This window comes from Mus caroli, unplaced genomic scaffold (assembly GCF_978045245.1).
Source record: "Mus caroli unplaced genomic scaffold, Mus_caroli_1 scaffold_12, whole genome shotgun sequence".
Taxonomy (NCBI): Eukaryota; Metazoa; Chordata; class Mammalia; order Rodentia; family Muridae; genus Mus; species Mus caroli.
The window spans coordinates 44,744,667-44,764,137 of NW_028227267.1; the positions used below are offsets into that span (position 1 = coordinate 44,744,667).

Genomic DNA, 19,471 nt, shown 5'->3' on the forward strand with positions numbered 1-19,471 from the left:
TTAAAGGCCACCATTGGATAGCCAAGCTTTAAGGCCCTATCCCCATGCCTGTGAGACCCTGCATAGGGCAGTCTGTTTACAAATAATCAGAGAGTAGAGATGGCTCCAGAGCTGAGAGCTGCTGTTTCTCCTCCAGAGAACTAAGGTTCATGTAAGCACCCACATGCATGGAGGTTCACAACCTCCTGCAACTCTTATTTCCTGGGAATCTGATACTCTCATCTGGCCTTGCAGACATACATGCAGACACAACACATGTACTCTTAAAATATGTGTGTGTGTGCGTGTATATATATATATATATGGAGAGAGAGAGAGAGAGAGAGAGAATAGCCTGGGCTACAGAATACAGAAGACTCTCTAAAAATATGGATAGTAAAAAATAATCTTTAAAGTGCAGACCATGTGGTTGGTTACTCATTTCTCACTTGAACTTACCATCCATACTTAAGGATATCTTTCTGTAACAGCTTCTCGAAACAGCAGTCAGAGGTTATGTCCTATGCCTCTATGGGGTCAGGCATGACACTAGACGTTTGCACTTATACTGGCCTCTACGCCTCACCTCAGCCTTCTAAAGCAGGCAGGTTGCCTGGACTTCACAAATGAGGATGCTCCCACTTAGAAGCCTAAGGGCTGCTTATTGTCCATGCCCACACACTTGATGACTGCCTCAGCAGGGTCTGTAAAACCTGGTGCGCATCCCACTGTGTAGCTTGGTGTCCTTTTCTTTGTTACATTGTGATCATATAAAACCATCTCACTGGTGGGCGATTTTGCTTGGCATATATTGGATACACTGTATCAGCTGCTATCAGAAATACACATCTTTCTGAAATATTTAAGCTTGATACCTAAAGACTACATATTGAAGCGAATGTTAAATAAGACTCAAGAAGTAAGTTTCTCCCAGGACCTAAAGAGAGCCATTCTCATTAATTGCATTACTAGAGACCACTTGGGACCTTAATGACTTAAACGCCTTGAGAACTTGCAAACTAAAGGGATGTGGGGATGATACACTTTTCTAACTGTTTAGACCTATGACATAACTGACATAATGGCTGTTCCCAAGACCCTGCGGGGTGGAGTACCATAACTTAAAATCCAGGGGCTTCCCGGGGAACTGACGGCTCTTTGTCTTTGCTCCAGGTCACTGTAGAGTTTGCAGATGAGGTCCGGTTGTCCTTCATCTGTACCGAAGTAGACTGCAAGGTGGTCCACGAATTCATTGGTGGTTACATATTTCTCTCAACTCGTGCGAAAGACCAAAATGAAAGTTTAGATGAGGAGATGTTCTACAAACTCACCAGTGGTTGGGTGTGAATAGGAAAACTGTGTAATAAAACTCCACAGCCATAACAATATTTAACTTTAAAGCTATTGTTTCTTATATGCTGCTTAATAAAGTAAGCTTGAACTTTATCATTTTATCATGATACCTTTTTGCCTTACCAGACCGGTTCATATGTGCACTAACAAGCACGATTGTTAATCTGCTGCCTACCTTGATATGCCGTATGTGGACTGTGGAATCCCCAACAGTCCTTAGGGCCACGGAAAGCTGTCACTGATTGACAGTAGCCAAACTAAGAAACAAGCCATCTACCAAGCCACCCAGGGCATACATATAATCTATATGAAGTCTATTTATCATGTGTAATGCATGTGTTTGTGTTTAATTGATGCCCTCTTTTAAAATACCCTGCTCCTGGTACCCAGTTAATCCCCTCTCCCAGTATAAAGTCGGTCTACAGTGGATGCTTGGTATTTGTTGATGCTGTTGACCTTGAAGGAAACACTGCTAACCTGTTGTTATTGGGTGGGTTTTGTCCTTGAGTAAGCATGTTGTACATTGTTTTGTGTTTATTTTTACACCAAACTGTATTACAGTACTCTTAGTATTCACCAGCATATTCACTGTCTGCCTAAGATATGCAGCCTTTGTGTTACAGTATGAAGTAAAGATCTATGAAGTATTCATTTTGTGTAACTAATGTACAAACACAAATTTTATAAAATTGTACAGTTTTTTTTAAAAAAAACTATTCACAACTAGAAAATGGCTTAAATGTAGCATCCTTACATTAATTAAGTGCTTTTAAAGTCTATAATTAATTTGCAGTTTCAGTATCTGCTAAATTACGAATGACTTCATGATGCTCGTGACTTGCCGTGATGCCCTTAACTACAGCCTGGACCGGCTGTGTTCTAGTCTGTTGCGCTATTACATCTGCGTTGGTGCTAGTTAGACAATTCCTAGCTCACGAGCCCAGAGGGGCGCCAGGGAGGGGTGGACTTACCAGTATTGTCCAATAACCAATGAATTAAAGACTGTATAAATGCATTTTATTTTAAATAAAAGTAAAACCTTTTATTTAATGTTTTCTTTTGTACTTCTGATCTCTCTCAACTCTCCCAACACTGTGTTATTAGAACAGCCCGCCAGTGCTAGGCCATGTCCCAGATGAAGAGTGCTCTCTCTCTAGGAGACATCCTTTCTCCGGCATTGAGAGACCTTTGTGGTTATTCATTTAGACTCCAGACTTTCATCATGGGCCTGGCTGCCACCTATGTCAGTCCCGTGCCTGTGAGGACAAGACATCTTCTAAAAACCCAGCTCTGCTCACCTCTTCGTCTCCCACCACCACTGCTTGCCCTGCCTGCTGAGCCCTGGTGTAGACCTAAAGCTCTGATGACTATGCCCTGTGCTACAGAAGCTCAAGACCCTCCCGGCTCCAGTCCTCTGAGCTGGGGCATCTCCCTGGGGCCCATTTGTCCTTAAACAGTCTGGACAGCCACTCTCTAGGCCAGTGGTTCTCCACCTTCCTAATGCTGCAACCCTTTAATACAGTTCCTCATGTTATTCCCCAACCATAAAATTATTTTCTTTGCTGCTTCATAACTGTAATGTTCTACTGTTAGGAATAATAATATAAACATCTGTATTTTCCCGTAGTCTTAGGTGACCCCTGTGAGAGGGGGTCGGGACCCACAGGTTGAGAAATGCTGGTCTAGCCATTCATCCCATTGCCATATTATTTCCTAGCCCTGTACCCTGTCCTCTGTCCAAATCTATGTCTCCCTTTAGAAATCTTAGTTTATAGCTATTCTTCCATAAATACTTCTAAGTTTCCTTGCAGCCAAGCAGACTCTGCCTTCTCTGAACAGACGGCTGCATTTAATGGGAACCAAGGCAAAGCTAGACTGTGACCTGGCTTCCCACCTCTGTCCAGTCATATGGGAAGCAAGCCTTGTAACTCTCACACCTGTCGCCAGCAGCCTCTATCAAGAAAGGCATTTTGCAAGAACACTGTCTAGGACTCCCAGAACCTGCATTCGAGTTTCTGTTCCCTGTGATTGAAGTTCACAAGGGCGTGGGAACAGGATACTAACCAGACTCCATCCAAATGTTGTTGTTCTCAGGCAGCAGGCTAGTGGCCTGTTAGAAGCTTCTGGTGTAGTATTGCCAACTCCACATAAACTAGTTTTCTTTGTAACCTTGAGAGATATTTTCCATTCTTTTGGGTTTTTTGGGTTTTTGGGTTTTTTGTTTTGTTTTTTGGTTTTGGTTTTTTCGAGACAGGGTTTCTCTGTGTAGCCCTGGCTCTCCTGGAACTCACTTTGTAGACCAGGCTGGCCTCGAACTCAGAAATCACCTGCCTCTGCCTCTGCCTCCCAAGTGCTGGGATTAAAGGCGTGCGCCACCATGCCCGGTACGATATTTTCCATTCTTATCTCTCCAATGTCACACATTCAAGAGGCAAAGACAGGGCAGACTGTTAGGTTCTGTGTTGTCCAGTTGCAATTTATGCCTTATTAAAAGGTTTTGAAATCAGTAGTGATAAAGAAGAATGAGGCCAGCCTGGGTTCTTGGCCCTTGGCTGAAAGACACCAACGCTCTGTATTTTATTTTATTTTTTTTTATTATTTATTATATGTAAGTACACTGTAGTTGTCTTCAGACACACCAGAAGAGGGCGTCAGATCTCATTTCGGGTTGTTGTGAGCCACCATGTGGTTGCTGGGATTTGAACTCTGGACCTTCGGAAGAGCAGTCAGGTGCTCTTACCCACTGAGCCATCTCACCAGCCCCGCGCTCTGTATTTTAAAGTCAACACTAGCAGTAGTGAACACAGTAGCAAACCAGTTTTTTCAGCATCTCTGTACTATATCTGTATCCAAGTCACTTGACACATGGGATCATCCCTAGCCTGGCAGCCTTCTAAATCTGCGCCTTTGCTTTATGCCAGCGTGTATCTGAACTGCCTGTCCGGAACCGGCTCAGATCCTTGCCATGCCCTGTAGCCACTGTGCCAGTGCCCCTTTCTGGCCATAGAGCCGCAGCACGGAGGCTATGGGCATAGGCCTAAAAGGCTGGGATAATAGAAATGGATCCAGTTTTTACCCTGCAGAAGAACCACTGGGGCCCACACAGCAATTCAGGAAGCCCTCCCCTTCCCTTCCCTTCTTTCCCCTCCCCTCCCCTCCCCTGCCCTGCTCTTCCCAGGAGCTCAGAGCTGTTCAGCAAAGTAACTGAGGCTTTCTTTATCTGTTCAAACTGATGTGGTTTGGCAGCTCAAGAATGGGGGAGGTGAGAGAGAAAACTAACAGGAAATGGGAAATCAGGCGAAGGGCAGGGAGATTCTCAGTGGACTGCAGAGCCACCCAGAACAGGAAACAGAAGCCAGAGGCTTATCTAGTGACCTGATTTCCCACTGTGCCATTCCTCCACTACATTTAATTAAACAAAATCAAGTTTCCCAGGATAAGCATATAGATGTCAAATATCCCTTCCTCTTAGTAGAGTCACTCCCTGTTCAGTGTCCCTTCTGTTGTTTGTGCTTTGGCCTAAGTATTACTAAAAATTACAAGCACTTAAAAATAATTTGAGACCATTATTTCATGAGATCTAATTATAGTCTCCTGTGGCTTTGCTGCTCAGGCATTATTCATAATACTGCCCCAGGAACTGGTCCAGGCTCAATGCTAATTATATTTATAATTACAAACAGCACAGTGAACCAAACAACTTTGAAGCCATGTCTGGATCAATGTGGCAAATGCATAATAGGAAAACATTTCTCCGAGCACAGAATTCTAATGTCCGGGTTCCTAAAATTGAGTGAAAACACAGACTTCGAATCCTACTGGTAGCTACACAGCCTCTCAGCTTTTTGCCTAGCTACGGACTCAGTACTCAGAACACTTGGAAGAGTCAAAATGCTCCTGAGAAATAACAAGCAGCCGAGGGAATCAGCTTTGCCAAATAGGGCAGTGGGTGAGAGGAGTGTGAACAAAGCAGAAAACACGAGCATGAGAATCCCAGAATAACCCCGCCCAGCTTGTATCGGAACTTTAAAGTTTCAAACACAGAAAGTGTGGGGTCGTGGTGCACACCTGGCATGCCTTGGACCCTAGCACACAAAGGCCAGCCTGATTGACAATAGTGAGTTCCAAGGCTACACAGTGAGAGCCTGCCTCAAAAAACAAACAAACATCCCACAAACAGCACGACATTGGCAGAGATGATGGAAACACTGCAGTCAAAAGAGACTGGAACCAAGGGTGTAGGGACAGCTACTTGTTTCTGATATCATCACAAAAGAGTTCCCCAAAGAGCTTGGGCCACAGCCTCGTCTAGTTATGCAGTCATCGAAATCAATTCCAGGTGGACCAAGGACTGAAGTTGGGAAAATGCTCCTATGTGTCCTACGTGTCACTGTCTGTGAGACAACACAGTGCAGGCATTGTGAGGAGCACTCGGAAGTATTGAGTGGACAGCAAATCAAAGCTGGAAGAGGAGAGCATTGACTGGGGGGGGCAGGAAGATGCCGAGCTTATACAAAGCCAAACTTTTTCTCAAATCAATCAACAGAGCAGAAAATGTGGAGAAGGTATTTTTGCATCGTATAATTGGCTGGACAAGAGAACCGAGACTATAAACAAGATGTGCACACGTGTCTGTGCTCACTCACACAGGCCAATCCAGAGGAAATGCACAAAGCCTTAAGGTACTCATTTCACAAGGGAGGAAAGGAAGCCTGAAGTGAAAACCTGTCCATCTGCACAGGATTCTGGAAAATGGGCGCTTTGTATGTGAAGTGCAGAGGAATGACCCTACCCAGAGGGCCTCGTGTATTAGACACATGCTCTGCTGCTGAGCTACATCCCAGCCACCAATTTTAAAGTAGTCTCTTGCCTATGGTATTAGTAAAAATGGTTAAGATCTGACAGAGTAACACGTTACTGGGGTAACAGGATATTTATTGGTGCAATTATAAACTATAGCATCCCCAGAAATGGTTGTTGCCATCTTGTGCATTTTAGGCCCTCTCAATTCCACCGTGGATGTGGAGAAACTTAAGTGTGTCCTCATGCCCACCAGGAAACACGTTCTAGGGCATGCAGGACCCTGTGGTGGCACAGGTCTGTAATCCCATCTGCTCAAGAAGCTAAAGCAGGAGAATCACAATGAGCAAATTAGTTAGACCTCAGGTCAAAAAGTCAAAAGGGCTGGGAAACCTGTATGTAATTCTGGCACCAGGGAGGGAGGGAGCGGGATCTGAAGTTCAAGTCCAGCCTGGGTTAGTGAGTTCAAGGCTAGTCAGTGTCAACTACCCAGGAGTCTTCCCCACTTCCTGCACCACGTCCCACCGCAGAGTCCTGTGGGCAATATCAAGCACTGAACTAAAAATGATTAAAAAAAAAAAGACAGAGCTCACTACCTAAAGCAGCAAAGACTTGGAAACAAACACACGAAACAGTAGAATGAAGAATGACAGGTTCCACCCTGCAGAAGATACACCTTGCTTTTAAACATGGAGGACTTGAAACAGTGAAAAATGGCAAATGTTTGTCATTGTAGTGGGCAGGCTGTGCTTTGAAATTTTTATTATTATTGAGGAGGCAGGAGCAAGCACATGAAGGTCCTCCTCCTCGTCCCCCTCCCCTCTCCCACCTTACCTGGATTTCAGGATCTAACTGAGGCCTTTAGGCTCATGTGGCAAGCACGTCACCCTACTACACCATTTGGACAACCTCCAAACTACTGAGAGACAGTTTTGGGTGCTAATGCCCCATGTGTAACTGTGGCACTAAGTCACTGAAGGCCAGAGGGAGGGAGTGGTCTCAGCAGCAGCCACGCTGCTCCTGGATACCTGGTCCCCAATGCTGGCCTCTGCTGCTAAGAGAATCTTTAATTGGTGGGGCTACCAGGCTTCGGTGGTTTAAGAAGAGGGCAAATGAGCCCGGGGCCAGGGCTTCAGTTCTTCAAGGTCCAGTTGACTTTGCTCTGTTTCATACTCAGGAATACCGAGACCCCACGCAAGTCACAGACCCAACGGGGCCTGCAACAGCACAGCCAGCTCCAGTGGGAAAGCAAGCACCAAGCTTGCCTCAGCATACAACTGGGCTTGGGAAAACCAGCACAAACCTGCTGGAGCCATCCATATAGCTGAGAAATCCCAGACAGGGCCTGACATCTCCTGTAGCTTCTTACACAGACTGGAAGACAGCAGCCACACTGTGAAGTGCAAATATCTCCTTCTCAGAGCTTGAAACTGCAGCTAAATTCCCTGCTTGCTTGCTGTATAGTGAATGGGGCCCATGCTGGGAGCCTGACCTCTTTCACATGCCCCAAATTCTCCCTGTGAAGATGTTTAGAAAGGAAACTGGACAGATGTCTCCTTTCATCTTCACTATTGAAGACACAGTGGTGGAACGGAGACATTTTAAGTGTGTTCTGTTTGATTTTTTTTGTTTGTTTGTTTTTTTTGTTTTTTTTGGTTTTTTTGTTGTTTTTTTTTTTTTGTTTAGGCAAACAACATGGGTCTAACAGCCTTTCCTCTAACCCTTAGGAACTGCTTCGGGTCAAATCATGTTGATCTCTGAACAAAAACAATTTCTAAACCTAGGAAGTGTGTTTAGAACCCCTTTGATATTTGGAGCAACTGGGCTAAAAAAACTCAGTCCCAGCAAAGCTTGAGGGTATGGCCTGTGGCAGTAGGTTAGGCTGCCCTGATTTCTGAATGGGGAGAGACAAAACAATGAACTGTTTGGTACCTAGTTAATTGGGTGCTATCTCTAAGGAAGGTCAGGGGTCTATAAAGAAGCCAGTCAGCTCTTTTGGTTCCCACAGAGTTCATTCTCCCAAAGATCTCTGCATTCAGACCCAAATGTGTCACTGCTGCCAGAGGTGGGGGAAGAAACAAGGAGATTTTGTTGATAAATCTTGGGGAGTGCTCAAGAGGAGAATCGGGCAAGCCTGTAGGGCTCCAAAAGAGAAGGTTGCACGCAACGACGCCCTTGACAGCCCCACAGCCGTTAATGACTAACTGCAGCCAGGACAGGAGTGATAAGTGCTCACGAGGCATAGCCCTGGGAAAGCCATGTGACCAAGGGGACACCAAGGGCCCAAGGGAAGCCATACGGGGGTGGGAGGTGGGGGTGGAGACCAGATGGCAGGAAATAAGAAAATCCAAAGCCCAGGAAAGGGAGAATCTCAAGAGATAGCCCTCAAAACCTTAGTGAAGGGTTGAGAAAGGAAAAGAAAGAGAAAAAATTACGGGGAATAATGAGGTCTGTCGAATTATTGAAACGAGGCTAAATTTAGTTGTTTTTGGAGTACAGATGGGAAAACCAGATTTCCTGGGAGTAGAGCCATTAAAAAAATCGTCCTGGAGAAGCAAGGCCAATCAGTGATAGCCACGTGAGCTCTATAGCCCAAGTCAACTTAAATGCCTGTAGTTTTAAGAGGCAGTGGAGGGACATCAAAGAAAACAGCCAGAAAGGCTTTATGACTGAGATACAGGAGGACCGGTGGGAAAGCCAGCTTGCATTTTCAAAGATGCTGTCCACTGAGTCTGAGGGACATGACACCCAGAGCACATCCGGTGAGAGGGCAGAGGGGAAGGAATCACAGCCTGCAGGGAGACAGAGCATCGTGAGAATCTCCCAACAGGAGGAGGGTGTGGGGACCTTAGACCCGGAGCAGCTGTGCCTGTGTGTCCTTTTGCTTAGGGAAACTTCTGAAGTGACTGAGAAAGACCACTGCTGTAAATAAGCCTTCGAAGTCAGCTCTTTCTAGCACATTCCATGTAGAATCTCTGAAGTCTGGGGCTGCCTGTACCAGCTTTTGTTCTGTAAACCTTGCCCTTCCTCTCCCCCTTGCCCACCCCTGCTCCCAAGTTATCTATCCCTGGTTAGTTCATAATGATGCCTACAGCCTGGGCTGGGCAGAAGAGGGGACAGAGTGAAGGTTCTCTGCCTCAGGGTCGCAGGCAGGCAGGATCCAGGAAGAGGAGAGAGGAGGAAAGAAAGAAGTCACCATGGGGTAGGTGGATGGTGAGGGCTGGCCTATCAGAGCAGGAGTGGCCCAGGCAGAACATGGCAAGTGATATCTCGGAGTTATTGACAGGGGAGTAGACAAAATAGCATAGAGTGTTGATACCTGCTCAGCTTTAATGATACATGGCTTATTATAAATCTAAAAGTTGTTAAGCCAGGCAGTGGTGGTGCACGCCTTTAATCCCAGCGCTTGTGAGGCAGAGGCAAGTGGATTTCAGAGTTCAAGGCCAGCCTGGTCTACAGAGTAAGTTCCAGGACAGCCAGGGCTACAGTGTGAAACCCTGTCTCAAAAAAATAAATAAAATAAAATAAAAGGTGTTTGTGCCTTTTATTTGGAAACTATATGATCAAAGTGTGGTAAAAAGCCCCAAAATAATATTTACCACAACACATCTCTAAAGAACCCAAACTAGGAAAAAGAGCTCTTGTCACCAGACAGATCTGTTCTCATGACTTCTTAGGAGTCCGACACTGACCACAACTATGAGGTGTCCCCCAAAAAGCATTACTAGCAAGTCAGAATAGCTCATCTGGGAAAGTAGAGCACAGGGCCACACAAGGCCAGACCCTCAGGAAGCCAGGCATGCAGAAGTGGCTCGGCACAGACTCCTGGAGGAAGGGAGGGCAGGATCCAGATACAAAGAAAAGGATTAGCTTGAAGAAAGCATGCAGGTGACATACTTGCTTGTAACATCAGCAGAGCTGGAGCTACAGGTCATCTGCCAAGCACTGAGCATGTGCAAGGCCTGGGGCTTGATCCCTGGGGCCAGCTGGAGCCAAAGTGCTCATGGGAAACAGCATTCAGGCCAGAGGAGTGTGAACACAGGCTTCAGACTTGTTTGGGGGTTTGGTTTGGTTTCATTTGTTTCTGTTAGCCAACTAGGGATTTTTTTTTTTTTCTGTTATTTTTAATTCAAAAATCTTAGTCTTCCCCTCCCTGCTGCCGTTTTGAAATCAGGGAACTGTGCCCATTTAAATAATGAACAGGTCAGAACTTGTAGACACATGCTTCCAACAGAAAATGTAAATTCAAAATAAAAAAATCAAACAAGGGGGCTGGTGAGATGGCTCAGTGGGTAAGAGCACCCGACTGCTCTTCCGAAGGTCCAGAGTTCAAATCCCAGCAACCACATGGTGGCTCACAACCATCCGTAACGAGATCTGGCGCCCTCTTCTGGAGTGTCTGAAGACAGCTACAGTGTACTTACATATAATAAATAAATAAATCTTTTAAAAAAAATCAAACAAGGAAAAAACAAAACAAAAACAACAACAGCAACAAAAAGCAAGGACCATCTGGGTTATCCTGTTACGTGTTTTTTGCAAAAAGGCCTTCTCACTGGGGGATGGAGAGGCATATGTGCACACCTTTAATCCCAGGCACCCTGGACACAGAGGCAGGTGGATCTCTGAGGTCAGTGCCAGCCTGGACAGGGCAGCAAGGGCTACCCAGAGAAACCCTGTCTTGAAACGAAACAACAACAACAGAAGGCATTCTCATCAGGCATTTCCTCTCAGTTAAAGTCTCAAATAGGAGCCCACTACAATTTTTCTAATTTCTTCTCTGATAAAGCGTCCACAAGACTCTATCACACCCATCTCCACGCATCAGAAAGCTGTGCTTTAATTAAGCAAAAGGATTGTTTTAAGATAATTTTTTAAAGTATCTTTTTTTTTATTTTTGGTTTTTCGAGACAGGGTTTCTCTGTGTAGCCCTGGCTGTCCTGGAACTCACTCTGTAGACCAGGCTGGCCTCAAACTCAGAAATCTGCCTGCCTCTGCATCCCAAGTGCTGGGATTAAAGGTGTGTGCCACCACTGCCCGGCTAAAAGTATCTTAAAAATATTTAATTTTTTAAAAATTTAAGTCAATTTTTTGGTTTTAAGAGTGGTGGAGAGTTAGTCTAGGCTGGCTCTCAGGGATCAGTTATTTCTACATCCTGTCAAGAAAAGGCATCACTTGGGGCTGGAGAGATGGCTTAGTGGTTAAAGAGCACTGACTGCTCTTCCAGAGGTCCCGGGTTCAAGTCCCAGCAGCCACATGGTGGCTCACAACCATCCATAGTAAGGTCTGATGCCCTCTGGTGCATCTCAAGACAGCTACAGTGTACTTACATATAATAAATAAATAAATCTTAAAAAAAAAAAAAAGAAGCTGGGCAGTGGTGGCACAGGCCTTTAATCTCAGCACTCAGGAGGCAGAGGCAGAGGCAGGCGGATTGCTGAGTTCGAGGCCAGCCTGGTCTACAGTGAGTACCAGGACAGCTAGGGCTACACAGAGAAGCACCAGACCACACAAGGAGTTCCAGGTGACCTCACCACCTAAGGAAAGACAGAGCTCCGCTCCTCATGTCCTCTGCGATGTATCTTATAACTTTCTTTCCTCAAAAAGCTGGAGAAGGTGTCTGTGGGCCTCACCTGCTGTTTCCCCACTCCTGGGCCACCTGAGCCACTTGTGCTGACGCTCAGCTTGATTTTGTCTTCCTGGCTTTGTGACATGGAGGACAAAGATCTCATCCCTTTTCAGAGGTCTGGCGTTAGGGGTGAAAGACACGCTGTTTTAATGTGTCCATGTGCAGTGTTGGGTTACTAATGTGAAGTTGTCAGCCTTTGAGATTTTAGCCACCCTAATGGGTGGTGTGAAGTGACTCTAGTTTGTGTCTCTCTGAAGAGAGAGGATTCTGGGAATCATTTCAGGAGCTTGCTGACTGCCTGTGTGCCTTTCCTTGTGAAGTGACTCACATTTCTGCCCATTCTTGAGAAACTTAGCTTTATTATTGAGTTTGTTCTCCAGTGGAAGGAAGGGATTTCTCCATTTGGGAAACGAACCCTGTATTAAATATGTGTCCATAGCTTCTTTCAGATGGTGGATAGCTTGTTTTTCTTAAAGGTGTTTCTGATAACTATAAATACTTAATTTTAATTTTTAAAATTTTATTTTATTTTTATTTATTTATTTTTTTTATTTTTGGTTTTTCGAGACAGGGTTTCTCTGTGTAGCCCTGGCTGTCCTGGAACTCACTCTGAAGATCAGGCTGGCTTCGAACTCAGAAATCTGCCTGCCTCTGCCTCCCAAGCGGTGGGATTAAAGGCGTGCACCACCATTACCTGGCTATCCCAGCTCTTGAGGCTGAAGCTGGATTGTGAGTCTGACACCATCCTGGGCTACATAGCAAGACCCTGTCTCAAAAGAGAAAATAAAAAGTTTTATTTCTCTCATTTTAAAGTGTAAGTCCTATTTTAATCTTTGTGCATGATCTAAGGCGTTTGTCAAACGTGTGTTTGGGTTTTGAGGTGGGTATTGTTGATGTTGTTATTTTGACCTATTAGCTTACCTAGCCCAGGCTAGCCTCTACTCTCAATGAAACCAAGAAAGAACCTCAGCCTCTAATCCTGCTGCCTCTGCCTCCCAAGCTCTGCAATTACCGGATATGCCATCCACGATACCTGGTGCATTCTGTACTCTGCACTGAACCCAGGGCTGTGTGCATGCTAAGCAAGCTCTCTACCAACTGAGCTATAACTGGCCCTGGTAGGGCTTTTTTTTTTTTTTTTTTTTTTTTTTTTTGGTGGATATATAGAATATTTGTTAACTATTTGTAGAAAATATTGTTGTTTTCCTATTGACTTACAATCCTCTTTTAACAAAACTCCTTTGTCCATATTAAAAAGGATCCATATTGGAGGATAATAGGATTTGTTCTAAGTATTGAATTCAGAACCTACTTTTATTTATTTATTTATTTATTTATTTATTTTGAGACAGAGTCTAACTTTGTATCGCTGGGGTATCCTGGTACACTAGGATGGTCTCAAACTCACAGATATCTGACTGTTTCTGCCTTCCAAGTTCTGGGATTAAAGGTGTGTGCCACCATGCCTGGCATCTATCTTGTTTTTGAGATGGGGGTCAGACGTCCGTGATTGCTTCGTGGGTTTCTGTTTTTCCTAGTCACATACAAAAGTCTTCCACCGTTGGTCCATGTGTGTGTTGTGTGTATATGCACACGTGTGTATGCAGGACCCCATGTGACTACGACTACACGTGTGTGCTGTGTGTGAAAGCCACAGATCATCTTCCGGTGGTGGGACCACCTACCTTGTTTTCTTGTTTTGTGAGACAGGATCTTTCTGTATGCGGGCTGGAGATCCTCCTTATTCTAGGCGGGCAGGCCAGTCAGCTCCAGCAAGGCATCGCATCTATCTCCCCTGCCTGGGATCGGAAGGATACACTGCCGTTTCCACGTGGGTTCTGTGAATTGGACTTAGGTGCACGTGTACGTGCATGCGTTTGTGTGTGTGTGTGTGTGTGTGTGTGTGTGTGTGTGTGTATGTGTGTGCACTCGAGTGCTTACAAATGTGTGTGCTCATCCTCTGGACATGTGGCGGGACCAGAGGCTACTACCAGGAATCTTTCCACCTTAGTCAAGGAGACAGGGTCTCTCTACACTAAGAGATCACCAGTATGGGCTGATCCTGCCAGCCAGCTTTCTCCAGGGTCTCCATCTCCATTTCCCAAGGCCAGAATTGCATGCAGGCCTCCATGCCCACACAGGGGTTTCTGGGAATTCCAGTCCTCACACTTGTGTGGCAAGTTCTTTTAAGCACTGATCCATCATCTCCCCAGACCAGTAAATTTTCAAAACCATTTTAGCAAAGAGGAAGGCCACACAGTCTGCAGGGGAGGATTGTTTCATAAGATTTGATTCATAAAGCACTCGACATCATAAAACAAACAAACCCACAGATACAGAATGAAGGATGTGGTAAGGGGAAGCCTCAGCCTCCAGTGACAGCAGGAGAGGCCTCCCCTGGCTAGTGACTTGTTAGAACAACGGTTAGCTGCAGCACTTTCCTGCCTCTTGTGATCTCAAGTCAACTTTTGTAACTGGGCAGAGACCAACAAGAGAGACAGGACCAGCTGTACCTTTTGGCCTCAGTGGTAAGAGCCTGACATGTATTAATAGCTGAGCCTCTCAAAGCCAAATTAATGATTAATGAGATGCTAATGACATATCAATTCTGAGTGTAGCCCAAGTAGAAGGAGCTTCGGGGATAAACAAAGCTCGCTGGTTTTTGTTTGTGTGGGATTTTGTTGTTGTTTTAAGCAGTCTCTCATAGCCAAGGCTGGCCTGGAGCTCACTACACAGTTGAGGATGCTCTTGGATTCCTGATGCATCCTGATGCATCTGCCTTTCTTTCTCAATGCCTACGCCTGCTTGTAGGTACCACCACAATAGGCTCCGAGACAAACTTAAAACTACCTATTTCTTCTTTGTCTTGGAGGTGCTTCCAAGACAAAATGCTAGCCTTTGGCATTCTAAGACCATCCTTGTTCTTGAAAGCTATGAACAGACAATTGAAGTATTAGCCTCAATATCATTAATTCATCCACATTTTAAATATCTGCTATTTAGCTGGCCATGGCTGCAGCTGCTTTTAATCCGAGCACTTATGAGGCAAAGGCAGGTGGATCTCTGTGAGTTCTAGACTAGCCTTGTCTACATAATGACTTCCAGGACAGGCAGGGCTATGTAAAAAGGCTCCGTCTCAAATAATAAATAAGTAGATAAATAAAATGCATATATACTATTTACCAGACACCTGTTTGTACAGAACTTTGGAGGCTTACGTAGAAAGAGCTATACGTTGTAAGCCAGCCTGAATGGCAAAGTGAGTCTCAAGGTAGAAAGCCCACATAGCATAGCAACTCCTGTATCAACTCCACACCTCTTTTATTTTTTTTTCCACTAAGTGCAATTAATTTAATTAGATTATAAAATTATGATAACTTGCTCTGCCATAAAACAGAATTGTCTTTGTGCATGTGTGAGTTAGAGGTAGATGTGAGGGTCACCGGAAGAAAACAATTAGAGGTTTTTAGCACTTAAACTCCTCATGTTTTCCTTAAAAGTCAGAACGGTGGGAGGATACTTAACAGCAGTGTTGTTTGGCCTGGAAAAGCCAAGTGCTGAAGGCTGACTAGCTTAAAAATAAACACGATTGGGCGGGTCCCTTGCACATCTCGGGATTATTACACTCACTCCCAGTGCCCCTCCCTGGTACAGCTGTGTGCAGACAGTCTATCTTTAGACTCTCATGCTTCCCCTTTTGGGGCTTGGTCCTCTCTCCCGGCCCTTGCCTCCTCAGAGCCACCAGAGTGGCACCACACCCTGGCCTGCCCTCCAGGAATATACCCTGACCCTAAAGCAGCGTGTCTTCCGGTCTATTCTTTTCTCCCCAGTACTTAACAAAGATAAAGACAGATGTAGCAGGATAGAGGCAGAGGCCAAGGAGTGGAGATCGGTTGAAAGGGCCTGGGCAGCACAGTGAACGTCAGAAATGGCAAGAGGGTAGGCATGTGGAGCCTGTGGAGCGGTTGGTAGGATGCTTTCCTAGCAGTGGCGAGCCGGTCCTGGATTCAAACCTCAGCAGCACATAGACTGGCTTACGTTTATAATCCTAGGACCTGGGAGGTGGAGGCGGGAAGATCTAGAAGCTCAAGGCCAAACATAACAAGTTTGAACCCAGCTAGAGAAACATAAGACTCTGTCTCAAAAGAAAAGAGGGAGGCAGGTGGGGGAAGGTAAAGGAAAGGCCCCCCTCTAGCTGACTAACTGGGAGCAAAGCCGTGTTGCAAATGAACCCACACAGGCTTGTGAGCAACTACAGCTTTTTATTCCTCGGGTTCACTCTGGCTTTCTAGAGGAATGGGCTCCTTAAGAGGGAAGCTCCAACTGTAGAATACTAAACTAGAAAAGGGGGTGGGGGTGGGGTTGCATTTCGTCAAGGCTCCGCCCCACAGTTACCTGGCAACAGCCAGGTGTGCCAACTCACTATAAAGGGAGCTGCTTGTCCCTCCTCTAGAGAGGACATTTTGCTCTCTCCTCTTGCTCCTGCTCCCCTTCCCTCCCTCCCGTCCTCTTCTCCTCTCCCCCCCCACCCCCCAATACCCTGAATAACTTCTGTTCTATACTATACATCGTGCGGCTGGTACCTCAGGGGAAGAGATACCTCAGCATGGGCCCGCAGAGGTACCCCCTTCCCCCACACCATACCACCCCTCCACCAAACATATCCCTGCTTTCTCTTTCTTTTTATAAAACCCAACAGGGGCTAGTTTTCTACTATTACAACTAAACAGCGAGGCTGGATAGCTTTATTAAGGAGTTCACGCTTATGGAGGTTGCACTCTCTATGGTGACGTCCTCACAGTGGGCACTGTCACAATAGCGGGAGTGCAGGCAAGAGAGATCGTCGGGGGTCAGGGGGTGCCAACTAGACCTGGGAGAAGCCAGGGTAATTCTTAAACACCTCATCCTAACTCGGGGTGCCCCTTTTACCTTTATAAACCACCATTTGCCTATGGGCCACGTCTGTCTCCTCTCTATCCAGATGCAGTCCCTTGTCTTCCTGCAGGACAAATACCCCTCTCCCTTGTCCTCTTCCTCTTCGCGGTCTTGCCCTGTCTCCCGTCTTTGTCCCGTATCCCTGCTCTCTGTCTCTCTGGGACGAATAAATCTCCTTTGTGCTGAGACGCTGGGTGTGGGAGTTCTGAGCTGAGTTTCCCTTTCAAGGCCGAGAACCTTGGTGACAGAGAAACCCACCACACCCATTGTCCTTTGACAAAAACTGGAATGGCTGCGTAGATTTAAAAAAATCTGCCCAAATGTGAATGGCAGTCCAGCAGTTGAGGTGTAATTCTAATGTAGATAGATGCCTTTTCTCAAGGTAAAATAAAATAACCACCGGTGAGGGTGACAAGACCATTCAATGCCAAGAGAGGCAATCTTTGGAGGCTGGAGAGATGGCTCAGTGGTTAAGAGCACCGACGGTTCGGAGGTCCTGAGTTCAAATCCCAGCAACCACATGGTGGTTCACAACCATCTGTTAATGGGATCAGATGCACTCTTCTAGTGTGTTTGAAGACAGCGATAGTGTACACATAGGCATTAGATAGACAGACAGACAGATCTTAGGAAAAAAAAGAATCTTTTCCACAAATGGTCCTAGAAAACTGGATATCCTCACATAGTAGAACTCTAAAACCCTTGAGAAAGAAACCCAGGTCAAAAGCATGGTGATGCTGGTTTGGCAATGCACTTCTGAAGAGCACCACGCACTCACAATCAAACACTCTTGTGAAATAGGAAGCGTATCAGACATAGTCATCTCACTCCCCACCCCCACCCCCACCCCCTTGCAGGACACTACGCCTTGGCTTTTTGTGGGGCCATGGCACCGGGTGTAGTCTAGACCTGCTCTGAGAGACTGGAGGAGGCTGCTGATGTTGTAGATGACACAAGACGCAGCTGCTGAGCAACCCTTCTGTGCTTAGCAGAGAAAACTCCCAGGCGGCTGAGGCATCCGTCTTCGTGACTCACTGCAGACGCTGCCTCTTTTGGAAGGAAACGAGGAACAATTTCTCTGAACTCCAGGTAAATTAAGGAGTAGAAAACCGCTTGTAGAAGTAGGAAGAAAAAAGCCGGAACCTCCTCCTGGGCACCCAAGTACTTTCTACAGCCTCATCCAAGAGGAAACAGTTGCTGCCCTCAGGCTGAGTGTGTGAGTGGCTCCCATCACACCGACCTCCCCTGGGGTGGCTCACTGGCAAGTGCCTGGAGACCTGTGCTTCATCTGAGATGCTAGCCCTTAGCCAGCAGACCTCCTTTGGCTCAAGGCCATATGGGTTTCCAGAACAAGGGGCTGTTAACTGGATGGAGTAACATTTGTCTTCATAAACTTTATTAGTGACTTCCTGGCTCTGAGTAGGCCCCATAGCTAGTTTGTTTCTAAAGAATGGTTGTTAGTCTTTTCAGTGGTCTTTTCCTTATTTTGTTTTGTTTTCCGAGACAGGATCTTATACTGCTAAGGCTCCGCCTGAGCTCCATGTTCTCCATCCAGCCTCCTTCTCGCCCAAGCGCTGAAGAAGACTTGTGTACCCCAGCAGCTTCTAAGAAGCGGTTATTTTATTGTTTTCTGAGAAACACCCCACCCCAATACACCAGTCTTTTTTCTACAAAGGAAGTTATTGGCTTCTGGAGATTTCTGATTCGTAATCACTAAACATCTGTTCCCTTCCCTATCAGATTTTAACTTAAAATTCACTCCTTTGCTTTTTTAAAGAACTAAGTTCTTTCTATTGTTCCCAAGAAAATGCTTTTAAGTAATTCAGGCTGGGGATATAGCTCAACGGAGGAGTACTTGCCCAGCTTAAGCAAAGCCCTGGATTGATCTCCAGTATACATGCACACACCACACTCAGATACACACACACACACACACACCACATTCAGATACACACATACATGCACACTCATATTTTCATACTCGCACACAGTACCATACTTACACACACACACATTCATATACAGTGACACACACCACATACCCACTCTCACACACACACCACACACACACTTACATACTCATACATACTCTCATATTCATATACATACCACAAACTCTCACACACAGACACACTCTGCACACATGCGCACACACACTCACACCCGAAAAGCTTAGCTCAGACACCCCTTAACTGTGCTCTTTCTGCTGTTCTCTGAGACAGTTTCCCTCAGGGTGGTGAACTGTCTTCATCTCATCTGCAGGAAACCCATGCCCTGTGAGTCAGCCAGAAAAAACAGGCTACACTCTCCCCACTGACTGCCTTCCATTTTCAGATGGGGGAAAAAAAAAATCTCTGACAAGTCATACTAACTGGACTATCTGACACTCATAAAAAAGCATTTCAAAATGAAGACATCTTCTCCTTGGTTGTCTGTGTGACACCATGTGAGTCTTTGGTCCCAGTTAACTGCTCAGTATATCCATCTCTGCACGCCTGGGGGGGCTTCCCTATCCAACGTTATTTTCAGATGAAGAGTAATTTAATCAAATTTCCCCTTTCTAAAAACAAACTCCAAGCTTGATATGGCTAAGTCTGTCCTAATTGCATTTTTTTAATTACAAAATATATCAAATAAAGCTCTGAGAACAGACTCCTGAAAAGCCTGTGCCCAGGGACTTCAGGTTTTTCTCATTAAATATTTTTTAACTCACGCTCTTAAATTTTGTTATGAATTAATTAGAAGAAAAATAGATCTGGTTCTAATTTGCAAGAC

General features: G+C 45.5%; 2 protein-coding genes across 5 annotated transcripts in view; both read left to right on the top strand.

The window, feature by feature from the left end:
• Fermt2 (FERM domain containing kindlin 2) overlaps positions 1–2,377 on the top strand; it is a 70,879-nt gene extending 68,502 nt beyond the window's left edge. For all 4 annotated transcript variants that reach the window (XM_029468773.2, XM_021181733.3, XM_029468774.2 and 1 more), the window contains one exon: positions 1,153–2,377. In XM_029468773.2, the coding sequence (XP_029324633.1) occupies positions 1,153–1,326 (174 nt within the window). In that variant the 3' untranslated portion in view covers positions 1,327–2,377. The remainder of the gene's footprint in view (positions 1–1,152) is intronic.
• Positions 2,378–17,569: 15,192 nt separating this feature from the next.
• The window catches only part of Gnpnat1 (glucosamine-phosphate N-acetyltransferase 1), a 59,198-nt gene continuing 57,296 nt past the window's right edge, over positions 17,570–19,471 (top strand). Inside the window, exon 1 of the mRNA XM_085828608.1 lies at positions 17,570–17,785. The gene's annotated coding sequence lies outside the window, so the exon portion shown is untranslated. The remainder of the gene's footprint in view (positions 17,786–19,471) is intronic.